Source organism: Eschrichtius robustus, chromosome 6, assembly GCF_028021215.1.
Source record: "Eschrichtius robustus isolate mEscRob2 chromosome 6, mEscRob2.pri, whole genome shotgun sequence".
Taxonomy (NCBI): Eukaryota; Metazoa; Chordata; class Mammalia; order Artiodactyla; family Eschrichtiidae; genus Eschrichtius; species Eschrichtius robustus.
This window is the reverse complement of record NC_090829.1, coordinates 24,136,668-24,159,701: the sequence shown is the minus strand read 5'-3', so window position 1 is coordinate 24,159,701 and position 23,034 is coordinate 24,136,668. Positions and strand designations below refer to the sequence as shown.

The window sequence follows — 23,034 nt, the reverse complement described above, 5'->3', positions numbered from 1 at the left end:
TTTTTTTGTATCTCTGTGGTATTGGTTGTTACTTCTCCACTTTCATTTCTTATTTTGTTTATTTGGGTAAAGGCTGGCTTTTTCTTCTTGGTAAGCCTGGCTAAAGATTTATCAATTTTGTTAATCTTTTCAAAAAAACAGTTCTTGGTTTCATTGATCTTTTCTGTTTTTTATCTCTATTTTATTTATTTCCACTCTGATATTTATTATTTCCTTCCTTCCTTCCTTCTGCTGACTTGGGGCTTTGTTTGTTCTTTTTCTAATTCTTTTAGGTGGCAGATTAAGATATTTGTTTGAAATTTTTCTTATTTCTTCAGGAAGGCCTGTATTGCTATAAATTTCCCTCTTAGAACTGCTTTTGATGCATCCCTCAAATTTTGGAAAGGTGTGTTTCCATTTTCATTTGTCTCGAGCTATTTTCTGATTTCCTCTTTGATTTTATCATTGACCAACTGGTTTTTTAGTAGCATGTTATTTAGTCTCCACGTGTTTGTTCTTTTCCCATTTTCCTTTCTATAGTTGATTTCTAGTTTCATACCATTGTGGTCAGAAAAAAATGCTTCATATAATTTCTATTCTCTTAAATTTATTAAGGCTTGTTTTGTGGCCTAGTATGTGATCCATCCTGGAGAACATTCCATATACACGTGAAAAGAATGTGTATTCTGCTGTTCTGGGATGGAATGTCCTGTAAATACCAATTAAGTTCAACTGGTCTATGGTGTCATTTAGGTACACTGTTTTCTTACTGATTTTCTGTTTGGATCATCTATCCATTGATGTCACTGAGAGGTTAAAGTCCCCTACTATTATTGTATTACTGTCAATTTCTCCCTTTATGTCTATTAGTATTTGCTTTATAAATTTAGGTGCTCCTGTATTGGGTGCATATATGTTAATGAGTGTAACATCCTCTTTTGTGTTGATCCCTTTATCATTATACAGTGCTCGTCTTTGTCTTTTGTTACAGACTTTGTTTTAAAGTCTATTTTGTCTGATATGAGTACTGCTATCCCTGCTTCTTTGTCGTTTTCATCTGCATGAAGTATCTTTTTCTATCCCTCACTTTTTCTGTGTTTCTTTAGCCCTGAAGTGAGTCTCTTGCAGGCAGCACACTGAAGGGTCTTGTGTTTTCATGCAATCAGCCACCCTATGTCTTTTGATTGGAGCATTTAGTCCATTGACATTTAAAGTAGTTACTGATAGGTATGCAGTTATTACCATTTTATTCCTTGTTTTCCAGTTGTTTTTGTAGTTCTGTTCATTTCTTCTTTTTGTTTCTCTTGTTGTGGTTTGATGATTTCCTTTAGTAGTATGCTTGAGTTCCTTTCTTTTTGGTTTTTGCATATCTATCATAGGTTTTTGATTTGTGTTTACCATAGGGCTCATATATGTTGTCCCATAATTATATCTACTTGTTTTAAACTGATAGTCATTTAAGTTCAAACACATTCTAAAAGATCTACATTTTTACCCCCCTCACCCACATTTTGTTTCCAATGTCATATTTTACATCTTCATGCTTATCTCTCAACTGTTTACTGCATTTATAGTTGCTTTTGTGTGTGTGTGTGTGTGTGTGTTTCTTTTCATCTATGTACTGGCTTTTTAAAGTGATCTTCAATCCTTACTATGTAACTGCCTTTCCTAGTGGGATTTTCCCTTTCCTATAGAGTCTTACTTCTTTTCCATTTAGAGAAGACCCTTCAACATTTTTTAGGTTTACTATTGATGAATTCTTTCAGTTTTTGATTGTCTGGTAAGTTCTTTATTTCTCCTTCTATTCTAAATGATAATCTTACTGGGTAGAGTATCCTAGGTTGTAGGTTTTTTCCTCTCAGCACTTTGAATATATCAAGCCTCTCCCTTCTGGCCCACAAAGTTTCTGCAGAGAAATCTAAGCTGATAAGTCTTATGGGGATTCCCTTGTATATGACTGTTTTTCTCTTGATGCCTTTAGACTTCTCTCTTTAACTTTTGCCATGTTGATTATGATATGTCTTGATGTGGGTCTGTTTGGTTTCATCTTGTTTTGGACCCTCTGTGCTTCCTGTACCTGGATATCTGTTTCCTTCTTCAGATTTGGGAAAGTTTCAGCCATAATTTCTTCAAATACATTTTTGATCCCCTTCTTTCTCTCTCTTCTCCTTCTGGAACCCCTATTACGTGAATGTTGGTATGTTTAATGTTATCCTAGAGATCTAATGGACTGCTTTTGTTTTTTTGTTTATTTTCATTTGTCTTTCTTTCTGCTGTTCTGATTGGGTGATTTCCATTATTCTATCTTCCAGATCACTTATGTGTTCTTCTGTGTCACTTAGGCTGTTATTCAGAGTGTTTTTTATTTCAGATATTGAATTGCCTATTTTTGTTTGGGTCTTTTTTATATTTTCTAGTTCCTTGTTAAAATGATCTTTGTTTAGATCAATTCTCTTGATCTGAGTGGATCAAGCAGCCCATGGTCGTGTCTCTTCCCTGGTATTGGCCACCCCAGATCTAGCGCTGCGCTATGGCGTGAAGTGAGTGGGGCCAGAGCATCCACTCAGCCGGGGCTTTGGCACATAGCAAGGTGGTCACAGGAAACCCAGCAGCTGTGCTGCTGTCAAAACTCTGGGCTGCTTCTGGGGTGCCGCTGGAGTAAGCTCCAACAATGGCAGCTGCCGCACCACCTGGGCTACGCTCCAGGACTGGTTGCCTCTATGTCACAAGGACGAGTCTTTTGCCAGGTCCTGGATGCCGTAGATCCAGTGCCATGCTGTGATGTGGAATGAGCGGAGCTGGGGTATCCTCTCAGTTTGGGCTGGGGAGAGCAGCAAGGTGGTCACAGGAGACCTGACAGCACTAGGGCAGACCTCTATCTGCCCTAGCAGGGGGCAAGCCAGTACCTGCACCCCTCATGAGTGGCATCCAGGCTTCTCCAGCCTTTCTATCTCTCCCAGGGGTTCTCCAACCAGTTAAGGGGGCTTGTCTCCTATGTGTAGAAACCAGACTGGAACACCCAGTCTGTGGCTTGACCCACTAACTCCCCAGGGCGAGTATCCACCTGTGTAATCTCCCTTTTCCTTTGAATCCCTTCCCGGGGCACAGGTCCTGACCAATCACTTTCTTCTCATCCTACCCGATTACATGTATACCTTTCTTACAGCCTTGCTTGTACAGGAGTCCTTCTGCCTGTTTCCAGCTAGCTTTCAGTGAGAATTATTCGACACGTAGATGTATTTTTGATGTGTTTGTGGGGGGAGGTGAGCTCCAAGTCCTCTTACTCCACCATCTTGATTCGCTTTATTCCCCATTACCTTCCTGACCTAATCTACTACAACTCTCGCTCTGATTCACTACATACCATCCACACTGACCTCCTGGCTTTTCCTTGAACATACCAACCACACTCCCATCTCAAGGCATTTGCATTTGCCATTCCCCTATCTGCCAACGCTCTTCCTCCAGATACCTTTTCATGGCTTGATCCTTCACCAGCTTTATATCTTTACTTGGATGTCATCTTTTGTGAGGCCTTCCTTAACCTCCTACCTAACTAAAGCTACACCCTCTCACACAAAAATCCTCCCTGGCCCAAGCTTTATTTGGGCTACAGGCAAGGGCCTGTGTAATACTGATATACACTATACCAATACTGTGTAATATACTATATATTTTATTGCTATTTTTATTGCCTGTATCACCTCACTAGAATAATAAACTCCATGAGGGTAGTTTTGTTCACTGATACTTCATTTATTTAGCACTTAGAACAGGGTCTGGCATACTGAAGGTGTTAGATGAATATTTATTACTCATTTAATCTTATTCCTTAAACAAACTAAAGAATAGTTGGTACATAATAGGAATACAACAAACGTGTAATTCTACACCTCTTCTCCATTATTTTATCTAAGAATGTGGGGAGGTACAACTGGTTGCTCAATTCCTTCCGATACAATAAATTAGAGGAAAAAAATGTTCTTGAAGCTTTAACAATCTCAACCCTAATGACCTCCTAAGAAGTGTTGAAATCTGAGAGTGCTTTGGTTGTAACAATGACTGAGAATTGCCACTGACAATTAATACTTGAAGGGCAGAGACATGGAACATCTCACAATACATATATAGGGCCCACAAAGAACTGTCCTGCCCAAAATGCTAAGAGTGCACAAAATGCAAGAGTTCCTCTGTTAAGATAGACTGTAGTCGAGGAGACAATGTAATAACTCAGGCCACTAATTATTTAAGATTCTATGTGTAAAGATGACTATCAAATGATTCATGAAAAATAAGTATTTCTTATTCAAAACGCATTTCTTAAAGAAAATTTGAAGTTCTAGTTCTGTAGGTATGAATTCATACATAACACAACAGAAAGACAGACATATATTTACTAAAAATTTAAAAGACACTCACGAATGGAAGGTATCATTGCTTTGCTGTTCACAGAAGATGCCTACACAGTCCTTCTGTTCTTTTGGAGTATAGTCTTTATCATACAGTTGTGTCAGTCCAATTGTGAAAGAAAACAAAACAAGAAGAAACATTCCAAGAAATTTTCCAAAATCTTGTAACATCTGTCCCATTGAAATCTGTGGAATACATTACATAGGCATTCATTAAAATCATCAGGAAAACAAAATATGAAAAACTAAATGACCAGGCAAGAAAACATATGATCCACAAGGCTACTCCTTTTTTTCCACCTGTTTGAGATATTTCATCACTTTTAAAACATCAAAAATCCAGTTGCCAAACAAAAATGGTACATTCCTTGAATCTGGATCAAGTCTGCAGAGGATAATTTTGCTATGAAGGTAGAGGAAGAGACATAGAGATTTAAGAAAAGGCCTAATTTGCAAGGGATGAAAGGAAAATTCTTTGCTAAAACCTAAAGGGAAATAAATGCTTATATTTATAGTTTCCAAAGTTTACAAATATAAAACCATTAGGACATAAAGTATTTCATTTGATTTTTGCAACCAATTCTAAACCACTTCCTGAAGAACAGCATTTCCCCCTCTAGGACTGCCCTAATCTCTTTTGCCAAGGTGATCAATTTTCTTCCATTTGGGGTCTATTATAAGAAAAAATTATACGTGTTAAGTCAAATGAGAGGGTCTAATACTTATGTGAGTATCTACCATAATTTAGACATGTGTAATGCATCTGGGAGCTTTATTCAAGCCTAATTTCATTCTCCTTTAATACTCTTTCAAATTCTGGAGAATAGGTACTTTTCATAAATTCTTGTTATTTAAATTGGCATACAAATTTGGAGAATAATTTAACATTACACTTTGATCCCGAAATTCTATCCCTAGGAATTTAGCCAACAGGAAGTACACAAAGATGCATTACATACAAGGATTTTCATTGTAATGCTGTAGAATAAAAAATTAGAACATCCTAAATGTTGTTGTTAAAAGGAATGAAGTGCTATGTGCTGGCATAGAAAGGTGTCTACAAAACATTAAGTCAAAAAAGCAGGGTACACAACAGTATTAAACAGCTATTTTTTAAAGAATAGGTCAGATATATATTTTCATATAGATAAGGTTTGATATGCACAGGAAATTTCTGGAAGTTTACACAAGAAACCATTAACAGTGCTTATCTATGGGAGGTAGGACTAGGGGTGTGGTTTGAATCTTCTTTGCTATATGCATTTATTACTTTTAAGATACAAAAATTAGTGTTTAGAAATAATCCCTCCTCAAATGTAACCAGGCCAAATTTATAGAATTAGTGAAATCCAACTTCAAATAAAATTCCGAACTCCCTCGAGCCTGCCAACATAACACATGCCAATCACCGACGATACAAAGTAGTAGCAGCAGGCAAGTGGCCAAGCCCCTCCAGCCCACTATAGTGAGCCAGCTAATTAAGTCGAAGAGGTGTGCTAAAATTTTTAGGCACAGCACAAGCTAGTACTCCCGGCGACTTGGAGTGGGGAGGTCCACTATGCCTGACTTTTATGCACTTGACTAGCATGTGGCTCTTTTCAAAATCTTATGCTTCCCTCACTTGGCCCCCTTGCAAAATTCTGATGGAAGAAACAGAAAACTTTTAGAATCAGAAAGCTCAAAATGTGTGAGAAAGAGAAGAAATACATTTCTCTCTTAATCAATGATAGCTTTATTAGGTCACTTTGGAAAGAAATCATTTATTCAGATTGTAAGTGCTTAGAATAAAGCCGTATCGTGTTAGTAGAGAACCTAATAATGTATGACAGTAAGAGTACAATAACTGCTTTAGGTAAGTACAGAAAAGATTGGATTTGAAGAAAATTTAGACACTGTGAGCTTAAAGGTAAATAAAGTTTTCCAAGAGTGACCATGTATGCTGTTATAATTTTAATTTCAAAAATTTAGTCCCAAAGTAAAAGCCTTAATTTAATATTACTGTTTTAAAGATAAGAGTAATTTAATTTCAGTATCAAGATGAGCAATATTTAATGAGAACACTACAAACTTCGTGACTTGTTTTTTAAAAACATGATATTAGTTCTTGTATAACATGGAAGAACCAAAATTAGCTACAGTGGATATCGCTGAGGTGAACATTAGCTTGAAGAGCACACTAATGAAACATTCGTGTGAAATGCAAACATTAAAAGCAGTAAATTAATTTTAGTCTGAGAAAGATTATAAGGCTCATTTATTTGTAAAAATAACAATCACGCTTTCTTACATGTTTACTTATTTAAAACTACTTAGTAGTTTTAATTGAGAAATATGAACAGTAAGTAATAAAAAAAAGATGGTAGTTTAAAAATTAATACTGAAATTTACACAGAAGTTAACACTAGTACACACAGAGAAAAATATTTTCCTAGTAATCAGAAGAATGGAAATTAAAGAAAACTACTAAGATAGTATAACAAAGAAAGATAGCACTAAAGCTATTAACGTGGTGAACTGTTTGTGTGCTTTTACACTGTTTGTGTGACTGAAAATTAACACATCCTTTTATAAAGAAATAGAAATACTGAGGCACTATAAGAATCCTATCTTTTGATATGTTAATACTACTGAAGATGTATTCTTAGGAAATAATTTAACAGAGGAAAAAGCCTCATACACAGAGCACTATGTAGAATAGCAAAAACATGCTAAATGCCTGATAGAGGAAAGAGGTGTTATCATTAGGGTGCATATTAAGTGTTCAATTATAAAAGTGGCTGACAAAAGGGAAGAAATAATAATAACTTCCAGTCATTCTTTTTCCAAATCTTTCTCCAGAAAAACCCATAATTATCTGTAGGAAAGATAATCCATCTATCTAATCAAGCCATTCATGCTCAAGATGCCCTTTATATGTGTCAAAAGAATCAAACTGCCCTTTATATGTGTCAAAAGAATCAAACTTCTCACACCATATACAAAAACCTGAAACCATAAAACTCCTAGAAGAAAATATAAGCCAGTATGCTCTTTGATATTGGTCTTAGCAATACATTTTTTGATATGTCCCCTCAGGCAAGGGAAGCAAAAGCAAAAATAAACAAATGGGACCTACTCAAACTTAAAAGCTCTTGCACAGCAAAGGAAACCATCAACAAATGAAAAGGCAGCCTACCGAATTGGAGAAGATATTTGTAAATGCTGTGTCTGATAAGGGGTTAATACCCAAGATTGTACAAAGAACTCAGACAACTCAAACTTCCTGACTCTCTCCAAGCACCCCCTCAGTCATGCTCCCAAGTCCTTTGTATGTAATCTCTAAAACAGTATTCTTCACTTTATACTTTATTTATGTTTGTCTCTTCTAGCAGTCTTTAAGGGCAGGCACAATGTCAGTAAGCTCCAGAGCCTGGCATATTAATTAAAATACTGAATACATAACTACTTTTTATATGTCTTTTATCTAGCTCTTTACCATTTTCCAAGAGGTATCACATATTTTTATTTATCCTGCAAGGTGGGGAAGGCTGGCATTATCTCCATCTCTCCAAGTGACAAACAGAAACTCAGAGAGATTTAGTGAATTGCTCAGGGTGAAAGAACTAATAGATGGCAAAGGTGGAATTGAATTCTTGCTTCTGACTCCTTGCAAGGGCTTTTCTAAAACATCTCTTTGCGGTTTTTATCTTAGCTCTCCCATTAGAAATTTGGGGCTGGGTACAATTAAGAAATATTTAGTTCTCATGCATTTTGCCTATACAGCAGGGCTTGTTGAATTAATACACGAATAAATGTATTTTAGAAGATGTAATTGTTAATTAACATTTTGCACCGTCTTTTTTCTAACACTGTGTGAGCTGGGCCTTACTTTCCTGACCTATAAAAGAAATGGCCACATGCTGCATCAGACTTGCTCATCTACATGCTATTAAAAATTTGTCAGACTTCACCCCAAACTATTTAATCAGCATCTCTGAGGGCAGGACTGGAGAATGTAGGTTAAATGTGCTCCCCACACCATCCTTGCAGCCTCTCCAGTTTTTGAGCCCCTAGACTATACGACTTCTAAGTTTCCCTCTAGCTCTGACATTCCATACTCCCTTCAAGAAAAAATATCCATCCCCAGTATACCCTAAAATGCAAAACACCTGAAATCACTCTTTACTCACAAAGAACAATACTTTACAAACAACAATAATATGCCATTTATGTTATACAGGCCACTAAACTAAGTCTGATAATTATCCAATAAAAACAAACAATTCACTAGGAATAAAGGATGCACTCGTGTGTCACATACTACATTCACTTTCCAAGTTTTCTTGTATTATCTTTCAGGTCGGTCACAGTTACCTCCACTACTCTAAGGGAATGGAGGAATGGATCTAAACGTTAATGTAAAGCCCATGATGCGTCAGGTACTCTGCTGTGCATCTGATATACACTGACCCATTCAATCCTCACAACAGATACAGAAACTGAGACTCCAAGAGAAGAGGTAACAGTAAGTTATGGAGCAAGATTCTGAACCAGGCTGTGTGATCCTGTCTTTTCCTTCTTGTCTAATCACCCAACTACCAGTATCAAAGGCTGTGTAAGTCATTTGACACACATGGATAAATGAAGAAGAATTTTAAAAATCTATAAATTATGAAAGCCTGCCAACAGAAGTATTGTACAGTAAAAGTTAATGAGGGACTCGTATTACTCAAGAAAACTCTGAGAAGCAATTCAGCACAGTGGTTAAGACCACTAGCTCTGGAGCCAAACTACCTGGGTTGGAATCCCAGTTCTACTACTCACCAGCCGTGTGACCTTGTACAAGTTACTTAATGTCTCTACGCCTCAGTTGCTTCCTCTGTAAAATGTAAATAAAAGAGTCTGCCTCTTCGAATGGTTGTGAGGATTGAATGAGGTCATACATGTAAATAAAGATCTTAGAACAGTATCTGACACAGAGTTAAGGACTCAAATGTTCACTGTTAATATTACTTTAACAAGATTATTTATAGATTGTGTCTTTTTTTTTTTTTTTTTTGGTTGTTGAAGTATGTAACATTACTGATTTATGCCCAATCATGTCTCTTACATCTGCTGAGGCAGATTAGCTGGCATCCTGAATTCAAAAAAGCAGGAGAGCAAACTTCAAAGAGCAGGCTGGCCTCTGGAGTCAGACAGACGCAGGTTCAGCTCTTGACTCTGCCACTTAATAGTTCTGTTAACTGTTTCTCTCCCTAAGCCGTAAACCCTCCATTTGTAAAATGAAAATAAAAAATAACAAGGGTTGTGATGAGGGTTAAATAAATGGAAAACATATAACAGAGTGCCTGGCCCACGTGAAATGTTCAATAAATGTTAGTTGCTGTTATTATTGGGAACAAGCAGGTACAGCAACAGCTAGGATGTAGCCCTATTTCTCCATCATATTTTTTTGTTTTCTCAGACCAATCAGTGCTTGTATTTACTCAACCCCATCTAACAAGTTTTTCAACTCAATTCAACAAACAGACATTAAGTAACTACTATGGCAAGGCAATGCATAAGGTGCAGACCAGAAAGTGAAGATATATTCCCAATCCTCAAGGAATTTTTAATTTAGTAGAAACAACGTAACATAATTTAGGACAAGCTAAATTTAAATTGTCTTATGATTAAGACTTAGCTATAGGAAGTGCTCATTAGAGGTCCAAAGTACTAAGTCTATCATATGGAGAAATTCATTCTCATGGGAGTACGAGTGTAGGAATAGATTTTCTAGTGGTGGGGACACTAAAGCTGGTGCATGTTCCCTCTCCCTGGAATGCCCTACAGCCAACCTCCTTTCAACTCATCTTTTAAGGCTTAATTTCAGTGTCATCTCTTCTGGGAAGTCTCCTCTGATGCCTTAGACTGAAGTGAGTACCCTTCCTCTGAGCTCTCTATTACAGCATCTACCATTCCAAATGTTGTCATTGGCTCGTCATCCTCAGTGAACTATGAGTTCTTTAAAAGGAGACTGCAGCATACTCACTTTAGTATTCCCAGTGTCCAGTACCTATCAGGCACTCAATAAATGTTTATTGAATGAATAAGTAAAGTTTCAACAAGCAGAGGATAGTCTGGGACAGCGGTCCCCAACCTTTTTGGCACCAGGGCCTGTTTTCGTGGAAGATAATTTTTCCACAGATGGGGTGGGCGGTCGGGGGGATGGTTCAGGTGGTAATGTGAGCGATGGGGAGCGATGGGGAGCGGCAGATGAAGCTTCACTCGCTTGCCCGCCGCTCACCTCCTGCTGTGCAGTCTGGTTTGTAACAGGCCGTGGACCGATACCGGTCCGTGGCCTGGGGGGTGGGGACCCCGGGTCTGGGACATTCTAAACAGGGTAATAACACAAAAAATGACAAGGAAGTGGGAAAGCACAGGACCTGTGTGAGATTAGTGACTGGTCTTGGCCCAGATGGAGAAGTATTTCATGAAGAGATAAGGAGATGAGTATAGTGAGCAATGGCTAGAAAGTAAGGCCCAATTGTAGAAGGCCATCTTCCAAAGTCTACCTACAACATGTCAGAAATTTAACAAATACAATCATACAAATTTCAAGTAATAGAATAAAGGATTCAATCACTGCTGAATCAGGATCATTTTAGGTATTCCACTACAGGATGATTCCACGAGCTTGCTTTGCCTGGTACAGTCCCAGTTCACAGCTGTTGTCCCAACTTGGTAATGAATAATATCCTTTTCATTCTCCAAAGTGTCTCTACTTGGATGATAAATTATAGTCATTCTAACTAAGGGAGAGATCTGGACTCCTACTGCAGGTTATATAACCAGCTAAAATAAAAGTCTGTCAGCTTCTAAATCTACAAAGATTTGGAAGGAAAAAAATGTTAGTAAATGGAGATAAATTTAACAAACAACTGCAGTAATCACATAAAAACATTATCTGACATTGCATGTTATGTAAAGAAAAAAAGCTGCACTTTAGCTAAAGTGGTTAACTTATTGCCAATTTTCCTTTTGCATTTCTTTTAGCTTTATATTCGTAACTGGATCACTCTTTTAATTGAGTTCCTTGCTTCTGATTAACAAAATGGAAGAAAATGTATTATAAATCTTCTGCACAAAATTATTCTAGAGTTCTTTGTCACCAATATGTTATACAAATCTGTCATGTCAATAAGATTACGCTGGAAAACAAATACCTTTATTGGAGAAATTTTTTAAGTAAAAGCCTGAAGATAGGACTCTACAGATTCTTATTAAATATCTATTTTTCATCCTCTTTCTGACTAACCAGACCTTGGTTTCTTGGGGGGAAATATGCTCAATTAGAAGTACTCATCTCGGGGCTTCCCTGGTGGCGCAGTGGTTGAGAGTCTGCCTGCCAGGGCAGGGGACACGGGTTCGAGCCCTGGTCTGGGAGGATCCCACATGCCGCGGAGCGACTGGGCCCGTGAGCCACAATTAGTGAGCCTGCGCGTCTGGAGCCTGTGCTCCGCAACAAGGGAGGCCGCGACAGTGAGAGGCCCGCGCACCGCGATGAAGAGTGGCCCCCGCTTGCCGCAACTGGAGAAAGCCCTCGCACAGAAACGAAGACCCAACACAGCCATAAATAAATAAATAAATAAATAAAAATTGTATAACTTTAAAAAAAAAATAAAAAAGTACTCATCTCCTCAGAGATACAAACAGCCATGTGACCCAATTCTGGCCAATGAGTTATAAGTGGAAGTATTTGGTAGGCCTCGAGGAAAAATAATTGTCCTCTTGTTAAAAAAAAGAAAGACAGTTGGCTCATGCTTTCTGCCTTTCCCCTTCTTCCTGCTGGATGCAGACTTTATATAATGACTTGGAGCAGGGAGCCTGCACCATGAGAACCAGTCACACTCGAAACAAGTTTATATATTTGCAAAACTGATCAAACTATACAGTTAAGATGGGTACATTTTACTGTATGGGAAATTATACCTTAAGATAATTTTTAAAAAAATCATTTGCTGAACTAGATCATAATATTTAAACATACATTATGATTAACCTGTAGACCTTTTAAAAAATAGGAGCACACTAAATATTTGTTAGCTTCACTTAAATTATTTGCTAGTTCTGTGGCTATTAGAACGATATAAAGTACCTTGCTGGAGGAGAAAAACACACACCACAGCTAAAAAGACAAATACCCACTTATGCAGTATTTGTATACATGTCTATAGTTCTTTTGGGAAAAGGTTAAGTCAGGAAGACCTGACTCAACCGTTCTAAGAAAAAGAAACAAATAATTTGCTAAGAAATAATAATATACTTTTTCCTTTTTAACTCATTTTAAAAATCTGTAAAGAAATTTTCAGTATAGAAACTTAGTGATACCATCAGTTTTTAGCTAAAAAACAAAGAAAACAATGTGCATATAGAAATACTGTGGACTCTTGATTAAAACATTTATAGACGATATTAGTGATAAAATTAAATCAAAATAACAGACAGTCTAAACCAGTGTTTCACAAACCATGTTTTGGAGAAAAAAAGAGACCTGAGCATATTTCATGAAAAATGGGTATGATGTTAACTGAATTTAGGTGATGACAGTTTGAACAAGATCAAACAAGTTTCTTTACTTCTTTCTCATAGGCTTTAATGTGATAATGTGCACTGTGAATTCCCAAAAGAGGTTATATGGAATGCAGTGTATCCCAAACTAATTTCAGTCAGAGCATCTCACAGGACTTGGCTAACAGAGAGTCACACTTCAGGAAACACTCTTGGAGGATGACAGCACAAGCCAAATCAAATGGGGTTTTTCCTACATATTTTGTTTTCATATCTCTGTTGGAGAAGGTAAGTATGCATTTTATTTAAAATATCTCCTTTAAAAATACAAAAAAGAATCTAAATTGTGAGTAAATTTTGACTCAACAAGGAAAAATGAATATTGCTCAGGTTTTCAGACTTATAAAATAACAAAGTATTATGTAGAGCTGGTCACCAAGCAGAACTGACTCCACCTTTCAAGAACAATCAACTACTAAAATCTGTGGGGTACATGCAACCAATTATGAGTCCTTTCTTTAGTGTAAAGAGACTTAGAATTTAGTCCTGGACTCTCATGTATAATAATCATACTACTTTGAAAAAAATAAAAGCTCAATTTCTTTAACTATAAAGTACTGTAAAGCATAAAGTTGGACTACATAAGCTCTATGAAATTTTTTAGCTCTAAATACTCTATTTTCCAACTTATTACATTTGATATTTATTAAGCAAAGTAAAAGAGTATTTTGTTAAAATATAACTTACATATTTTCAAAATCATCATGAAGTATGAATTCTGTTTGTACAACATCTCCCTTATATTTATCACTTAAAACTTTAAATGTGAAATTCATTTTGGTAAAAAGCAAAATGTTATGTTCCTCTACTGTCTGAAATATAACTATATTTTAAATACATCTATGTCTATGAACTCGGGGGAGAGGGACAATGGACCACAGCTTAACAAAGTTTGGAATATCTAAAAGCAAAGCATTATCATTCAGGCAGAAGCAAAGCAGATGAACATGCTGTGACTTTTCAACTGTTAACTATTTTCAAAAGCAAAGTTTAGCTTTAAGATCATGAGAAAACAACATTCCAGTGGACAGGTAAAAGGTGTAGTAGTTTTAACAAATTTTCTTCAAGAAATTTTAATTACTTACCTGTAATGGACCCAAGATAGAGCTTGTTGTATACATAAAAAACAGACGAAGATAACTCAGAACATTGGCAAATGCAAAAAGCCCTTCTGCCACCAGCGTAGGATGGAATGCGTCCCAGTCCTTTCGATCAGCAAAATCATGAAACTAAGGTTAGGGGAAAAAAAGCCAAAGATAAAGTAGCTCTCTCAACTTAGGAAAATAAAAACAAATATTCTGACTGTTGAAAGAAAACTATTTTATGTCTCCTTGTGGGGGAACTCCATTTATGTTTTATAAAGTTCTCTTTTTTTAATAGAAATAACATTGTTTTAAATAAATAAAAGATTTCTACATATGTGGGGCAATATCACTTGTGCTATATAAAGAGGTTTTCTCAGAAATTCTTATGTTTTAAAAAACTAAGTCATTAAATTTTTTATGAATGAAATGTTTGCTAGTTTTTCTTAAATTCCACAACACAAACTTTAAGAATGTGTGCTGTCAATTAATTAGCTATCACATTAAATTAACCTAGCCCTTTGACTCAGGATTCTACAATGGCCCATAGACACTTTCTCCCTTCTAAATAACAAGAAAGAAAAGAGTGTATTATTATACTTAGACATAGAATGACCACATGTTCCAATTGCCTGGGACAGTCCCAGATTACATACCAGTTTTCCTGGCATAATTATTAATTGTGCCCCCTTTCATTTGTAAAGTGTCTTGATCTGAATAATAAACTCTATGGGCACCCTGCTTCTAGAACTAAAGAGACCAGTCTAAAAAAACCAATGACCATCAACCTCTCTATCAAACCATCTATCTATATATGATCAATTTTTATTTTCTTAATAACTTCACAACTCTGGTCATTGAACATACCTAATAAACATGTTCGGTACTACTGATCAATTACAGGAATAGAGGTTTGTAATAAAGTGATATAAGATAACCAGTTTGCTTTCTCTATAGTCTATAAATTAGTCAAAACCCAAAAAATATTATATAAATAGTTCCTTGAATGTGACAGCTCAGAATTCTAAACTCAGGTGTAAACAAAGATAGTTAACGTAATCTCCATTACCTTTCCTAGGCTTTTAATAAATCTTTATAAAAGTAACATTATAAGATGTCTATAAGGTTAGATTTTTGTCAAATTTTAAATTTAAAAATATAGGAATCAGAAAATAACTGAATTTACATAACATTTTAAGCTGTGGAAGATAATAGTCATGATTTGGAATGTGTAAAACACTATATAATGAGTTCCATTCAGATAAACTTTTTCCTGATAGATATAAAGATATCGAACACTAATCAATTTAAGTAACTTTGTGTTACTTAGGTTAATGAGGTAATATATAGGTTAATGAGGTAAGTGAACCTAGCTCAGATGTAAGGAATTGGCATTTGGTAGAAAGAAAATGCCTAGACAGACCTGGATTTAAATCCAGTCTTGGTTTCTTACTGTGTGGTCTTGGACAAGTTACTTATTATCTCTGAGCTTCCTTTTCCTTATTTGCAAAATGGGGATAAGGACATCTGTCTCATAGAATCCCTGTGAGAATAAAATGAGATAAAGTATAGCAAGTATCAACCATGGTGCCTGGCATAAAATAGGTAACCAACATTTAATGGTAATTAACACCCTTGAAGCTATTAGAAAGGAAGGAAACAATGTGTACTATTCCCTTGCACAAGGATAGGTTTAGAATGAAAACACATCAGACACAGATTTGGGCCAAAGTAACTCTGAAATACATAGCTAAATATCCTGGGTTTTTCCTAAATAAACTTCACTTGTGCCTCCAGTTGACATAGTTAATAGTCACCTTGTTGTGAGCAACCACTTTGAGGGCAAAGGTTGCCAAATAAAGTGAATTCATGACAAAACTGAGTTGATTACGTGATTCTTCTAAAAAGTCTTCCAACCCTTCATACCAGAGTCTTTTAATGTCTGACCAAATCATCCCTAAAAAAGGAAGAAAAAAAATCAGATAATGCTCTCTTAATTCAATAATAAACTAAAAAATACCTTAAGACTCAAAGTACTAAATAAATAACACATGTCAGTTGTAGCCTCATTCAGAAGAAAAAAATAACATTCAGTAAAATGTTCTTAAAATATGAAAGAAAATAACCTTAAGTTTCATATGATAATATCCTTCCCAGAGAGGGATTTTAATAAATGATGTGAAACAAGCATAAGAAAGCAAATTGATGTTAAATACATAACCCCCAAAAGGCTCAGTTCCTGATTCTTTTCTCTGTCTACACTCACTCCTATAGTGACCTCATCCAGTCTAGCCTAATGGCTTTAAATACCATCTATGTGGTAGACTTTCAAGTTTTTATCTCTGAACTCAACCTGTATTTACATAATAATATCTCTAAACTTCTTTCCTAAACTTAACTTGTATAGGTACTTGGCTACTCTACATCTCAAACTGGATGTCCTAACATGTCCAAACTGAACTCCTAATCTCTGCACCCAAATTCACTGCTCTTGAAGACTTCCCCATCTCACTTGATGGCAACTCCATCCTAGCTGTTCACTCTAAATGTCCCTGAATCATCCTTGACCGATATTCTTTTAAATCACACATTCAATGCAGTAGTAAATCCTGCTGGCTTTACTTTCAAAATATAGTTAGGATCTAACCTTTCTCACCACTATTTCAACTTCAAGCCACTATCTTCTCTGGCCTGAATTACTGAAATAGCCTAGTCTCCCTGCTTCTACCCTGTTCTCCCTAAAATCTATTCTCAACACGGCAATCAGAGTAATCCTTTTAAAATGCAAGTGTTACTTCTCTCCTCAAAACACTGCAGTAGGGCTTCCCTGGTGGCGCAGTGGATGAGAGTCTGCCTGCTAATGCAGGGGACACGGGTTCGAGCCCTGGTCTGGGAGGATCCCACATGCCGCGGAGCAACTAGGCCCGTGAGCCACAATTACTGAGCTTGCGCGTCTGGAGCTTGTGCTCCGCAGCAAGAGAGGCCGCGATGGTGAGGGGCCCGCACACCGCGATGAAGAGTGGCCCCCGCTTGCCGCAGCTAGGGAAAGCCCTCGCACAGAGACAAAGACCCAGCACAGCCAAAGGTGAATAAATAAATAAATAAATTTAAAAAAAAAAAACAAAAAAAAAACACTGCAGTAACTCCCAGAGGAGAAAGAATTAACTGCAGGACAGAACTCTTTTCCCATGGGAACAAAATCTCATGTTATCATCTATTTAAGTATTGCCTTGGAAACATACTACATTAAGAAAAATATGGAAGGTCAGCTGTGTTGAAGATTGTTAGAAAAACAACCACTGACCGGGAAACTGCATCTGGCCTGGGAGGGCTATGAGTGGACTCAGAGACCCTGAAAGTAGACCCAACCAGGACCATATGAAAACATGCTGAGAAACACAGGCCTCAGCCTCTCTGTGTGATGTCTCTCTTAACGTAAAGTGTGCATGTAGTGGGAGCTACATTCTGAGGCTTTCTAAGATATCCTGATGGATTTATAAGAAATCCTGGTAGATTTCAGGCTTCTTTGGCTGGGGTAGCCCACACCCATGAATATGGCCTCATTCCACGCAACTGAGTGTGCCCCTATGGGGCTGGGAAGCAGCCCGTCTTTTGTAAGAACTGCCAATAAAGATATATTTGAAGCCGTCATGCTGACGTGCTCTATTTCCTGTCTTATATCTTCCAAAGGTAAGTAAACCTGGTGCCAGGTTTCTGCCTATCGTGTCCGGCGAGTGTGAATGTTAATGAGAACCTAAGACCACCGCCGCTGACTGTGCAGAGTGGGCATTGCACCTTCCCTTACAGCTCATTTTATTCAGAGTCAAAACCAAATTCCCTACACTGGTCTACAAGGCCCTACATTACCTCTTCTCTCTGATCTCCTCTCCTATCAATCTTTCCCTCCACTACTGGCCTCCTTGCTTCCTTGCTGTTCTCTCAACACACAAGACTCCTGCCTTAGGGCCTTTACATGGGCTTTTCCCTCTGGCTGGAAGCTCCTCATCCAGACATCCATTTGGCTAACTCCCTCACTTTGCATCTTTGCTCACCACCTACTCTGATCCTCCTATTTAAAATTGCAAACCCTGTGCCCCTCACTCCCAATCCCCCAACTCTTCTTTCTTTTCCCTTAGTACTTATCACTTTTAAACAATGGATATAGTTTACTTATTATGTCTATTATTAACTGACTATCTTCCTCCCACTTCGGGTAAACTCCTCAAGGGTAAGAATCTTTGTTTTATCAACCAATGTCTTAAATGTCCTATATAGTGCCTGATACACAGTGGGTGCTCAAAAATTTGCTCAACGAATAAATAGACATAAATAAAAACCAATCGAACCAAATAACTCCCTTCCCCTTCTTTGGCCAGAAGTTTCTCCATAGTTATATATTCCTGGGAGTAACAGAGAACAGTACTACAATCAACAATAGCTTTATGACACATTCCTCCACTAAGGTATTTTTAAGGAGAATGTAAAGTGACAAAAGAACAGAGTGCTACAACCTAAATATGGATGAAGATCAAGTTAAGCCAATCAGAATCGTCCTCTGACTTACCAGTGAACAGAATAAGTCCCCTGGGAAACACATGAAGTATTCTCAAAAAACTCTGTTCATAACATCTTAATTATACAGTACCCATATTTTATGTAGAAAAACATTTTAAAATATTTACAGGTCTGACAGGGAAAACACCTTTTAAAAATTCCACTTGGATGAGCTTCTATTTAAAATGAATAGATAAGAACTAACCAAAAATGTTAAACCAAATAGTTTACATTTTATTAACCCAAACACTGTAACAGTAGAACACTAAGCCAAGAAAGATGCTTACAGAATTAAGTGTTTTATTTCTGTAAAATGTAATATTATACCTAAAGGGAACGCTTGACAAAAATTACAACATGAATTAGAGAAGATTTTGATCAAAAAAGGCAGACATATGAAAGAATATTAAGTACCACTGACAGGTAGTTTCCCAGCTCCTGTGCAATATCCCACACCAAAGTGAAGCTAATACACTTGATGTATTTCACATTTCTGAGCTGGATTGGAAGAACACAATAATTTTAAACTATTACAAGCAATGCAATCACTACATAATCAATGGACTACATTTTGGGGTCCTTTTTTGTTGTTTTTTAGAATTAGTAAGATTAGCAAACCATAATCCCATCATTCTGGGAATTCCTCGAGGCTTGCTCCTAGGTCCTCTCTTCTTCTCATCTTATACTTTCTCAAGTGTCTCATGTGTGCCCCCAGTTTCGTCTACAACATATATGCAGATTATTCGCATACTGCTAACTCAAGCTTAAACTTCTTCTTGAGCTCTAGACTATGATATCCAATTGTCTGACTGACATCTTTTGAATTTCTTGAAGGCTTTTCAACTTCAACATACCCAAAACCACACTCAGGATCTACTCTTTCACAAATCCCCAAACCTAGTACTCTTCTAGAATACTTAGGTTGCTTAATAATTTCCTCCTCCCTCACTTCATATATATATATATATATATATATATATATATATATATATATACACACATATATATATACATATATATATACATATATATATATATATATACACATATATATATATATATTTCCATGTCCTACTGGCTTTACTTTGTAAATATCTCTCGAATCCGTTTCCTTCTCTTTCTATGGCAACCGTCCTAAGTCCAAGGCACCATCAGCTTTCATCTAGAGTACTGCAACAGGCTCCTTATTGGTCTCCCTCTACCTACTCTTGCCGCAGCCCTTCCTCCCAACCCAGCGTTCTCTACACTATAGCCAGAACGATCTTTTCAACATGAAAATCTGATCAAGTCACCCACCTACTTAAAAACGCCAGTGGTTTTCCACTGCTCTTAGTATAAAGCCAAAATTACTTAATATGGCCAACAAGGCAGTCCATGGTCTAGTATAAATAACATCCACTTCTATAGTTTCATCTCAAATCCCACTTCCCTTGTCCTCCTTCCTCCAGCCTTTACGCAGTCCCTTCTTTCAGGGCATCTGAATGTAACTTTTACATCAGCCTAGAATATTTTTCTCTCCCAATTCTCCTATAATACTTTTCTTTCCCGATTCTCCAAGTAGACTCCTATTTATCCTTTAAATCTTAGCTTATCTATCACTTCTTCAAGATAGACTTTCCAACCCCCTGAGTAGGTAAAATGCACTTAAAAAATGCTTGCTCTCCTAGCTCCATGACCTTTACTTAGTAGCACTTAACTCATGTGTAATTTTTTATTTTATCTGTGTGATTTTCAAGTTATTGGGTGTTTTTCTTTTAAACAATAATTAGACCATAAGCTCCATGAGTGTTGGGCCATATCTGTTTCTGCCTGTGCTTGGACAAAGTAGGTAGACAACATTTCAAAATATACATTTCTGTAAGGGCTGTTCTATTATATTCCAATGGTAAAAAATTAAGTAAATGGATACCATTAATATTCTGTGCATTCATCAACACATTGTTTTCTTTTTTTCTACCTTGCTTTTTATAATTTAACCCTACTTTCTTCCTGGAGGGCTAAAGAAAAGAACAGGAAACAAATGTACAGAAGCCAGGCATCATGAGTCAGAAGTCCCTGTGCTCATTGCATGAAAAAGTAAATTGAACCAAGGAGTGACTCTGAACAAGTAGGCAAATGATTCCTACATGTTTCCTTAGAGCAAGTTCAGATCTATATATTTAAGGAAGTCAGAGTGATCTAAAGACATAACAGGTTCAGAAAACATCCTTGGCAAGGTTTATTCATATCTAACTGTTTCAAAGCAGAAGCTGTGCTGAGAAAAAAAAAACACTTCCAGGAATTTTACTGGCATAATTCATACTGCACTCTTCTACTGAGACAGAATATGTTTAGAAAATTAATAATATTGTGTGTGTGTGTGTGTGTGTTCAGGGCCATTGTGATTAGAAAAGAGTAGCCACAGTTTTACCATATGTTGTGAAATTCAGCGACAGCAGCAATATTTATGCTATCCAAGGAGTGGTATGACTCTCTGACTTCAATGAGTTTTTACTCACTGCTAAGAAATATAAACTTTACTTCTTATACAGACTTGGCTACAGACTTGTTTATTTTACAAAACAAAGAAAATATTTTTTCTCTCTCACTACTATTTAAACAATAGGTTATAGATAAATGATATAAATTTTCCCTTTTTTATGACTAAGGTATATATAACAATCTTTCAGAAGTAGTTTAAATAGAGGAGAAAAGTGCTTCTAAGAGATTCCTTTCAGCCTAACCTACCTAATTAAAAATATAAACAAATTTCACATTGAAAAGATCTACAACAATGTAATTTGGAGTCAAATATGATAAAGTATAAATTATTCCCTAAATTAAAATATTAAATCTTAGATAAGGTAGTGGAAATATCAGAAACACGAAAATATTAACAAGAAGAAATTATTTAATTCTCTTTAACCTAAAGTTCAAATGTGTATTATTTTTACTGTATCTACCGAATTTTAAACATTAATGCATAACTCTGATTTAAGATCAAGTTACTTGAAATGAACTAATTTCCAAATAAAAATAAAAAATCCCAAAATACACTTTTATATCTGAAGAACTAAAAGTGAGCACTGTACATTAACTCTTCTTAAATTATTTAATAACTGAAACAGTCAAGAACATATTAATCATTCAGTGCTTTATAACATAGAAAAGAATAAATTTCAATATTCCTTTTACTCTATAGCAAATAGTAAAAAAAAAAAAAAAAAGGTGGGAAATGCTGAGGTTAAAAACAAGGTTGAAGATCCAGAGGTAAATAATAAAGGGGATGTCACTAAAAGACCATAAATAGACAATGTAATTATACCTCAACTTCCCTCCTCCTCCCACCTCTCCCAAAAAGGGCAAGGGCAGTAAAAACTGCAGAAGATCATTAAAATATTTATTATACAGCATACTACTTATAAAAACAACAACTTTCAGAAAATAAAATGTCTTTTCTTTTTTAAAAAACCGTCGTTTCTAAAGAGATCTGGCTGTCATTACAAAGAACTGATTTATAGAGTGAGTCACCAGGGAATGTTTTATCTATATAAGGTAATATGTAACTATAAAAGTTCATAGGTTCTTAAAAGAAAAACTAATGATATAATAAAACAAAATAGTTCTCTTAAAATGCAACCGAGCATAAAATGTATTATTACATTTCAAAATACCTAAGAAAATGTTCATATTCTTATAACAAAAAAAATTCATCAGCAAAATTTGTTTTTCTGTTTTAACAATCATGAACAATTCTGGCAACTGAGAAAGAATTTTTGACTTCCATGTAATTAAGTAATATGAAGTAAGAGATCTGCTTCCTTATCATCAAGCTCAAGAACATTTATCTTTTAAAAAAAAATGTTAGTTAAGTCTTCAGTGATCATGGAGGCATTCAAATTCTTCCTGTATAAACAGTGTAAAATTACAAGTTGAAGGCAGCTTACAATGCCACCAAGCAAGGGAGAATTAATGGGCTAAATAAAGGCAGAACCTTTTAAACTAACTTGATACTTACCAATAATCCACAGTATAAGAAGATAGTCTATTCTTTCAAGGGCTGGCCCCATTGTGTTTTTCTTATCCTCATTGTAGACAAGAGAGTATAGGTTTAGTAATAGCAGGAATGTAAAATATGATGCTCCATGAATAATAAATTTCATAAAAGGTGTGTGAATAATTCTGCCAAACTGAGATTTGGGAGCTATCAGATAACAAAGTGACAAAACTGGCCAAAACATGCCAACTGTCAAAACAGCCATTATCTTCTTACAGGTAGGCTTACGTCGGTAACCTGACATCTGTCCAAACCAAACAGTGTTCAGGAACTGCTGACAGTTGGACTGGGAGACAAACTGAAAACGAAGCACACACATATAAAAAAAGTAAAATATAACTTGTAAATACGATCTGATAGTACTATTATTTAATTGATATTCAAA

The 23,034-nt window shown here is 36.2% G+C and overlaps 1 protein-coding gene across 4 annotated transcripts in view; it reads right to left on the bottom strand.

The window, feature by feature from the left end:
- TRPC1 (transient receptor potential cation channel subfamily C member 1) overlaps positions 1-23,034 on the bottom strand; it is a 61,578-nt gene that overhangs the window by 5,411 nt on the left and 33,133 nt on the right. For 3 of the 4 annotated variants that reach the window (XM_068546039.1, XM_068546040.1, XM_068546041.1), the window contains 4 exons: positions 22,611-22,947; positions 15,877-16,016; positions 14,063-14,206; positions 4,399-4,574 (listed from right to left, as the gene is read on the bottom strand). In XM_068546039.1, the coding sequence (XP_068402140.1) occupies positions 4,399-4,574; positions 14,063-14,206; positions 15,877-16,016; positions 22,611-22,947 (797 nt within the window). Of the gene's footprint in view, positions 1-4,398; positions 4,575-14,062; positions 14,207-15,482; positions 15,752-15,876; positions 16,017-22,610; positions 22,948-23,034 lie in introns of those variants that run through there. The other variant, XM_068546042.1, reaches the window with a different exon arrangement.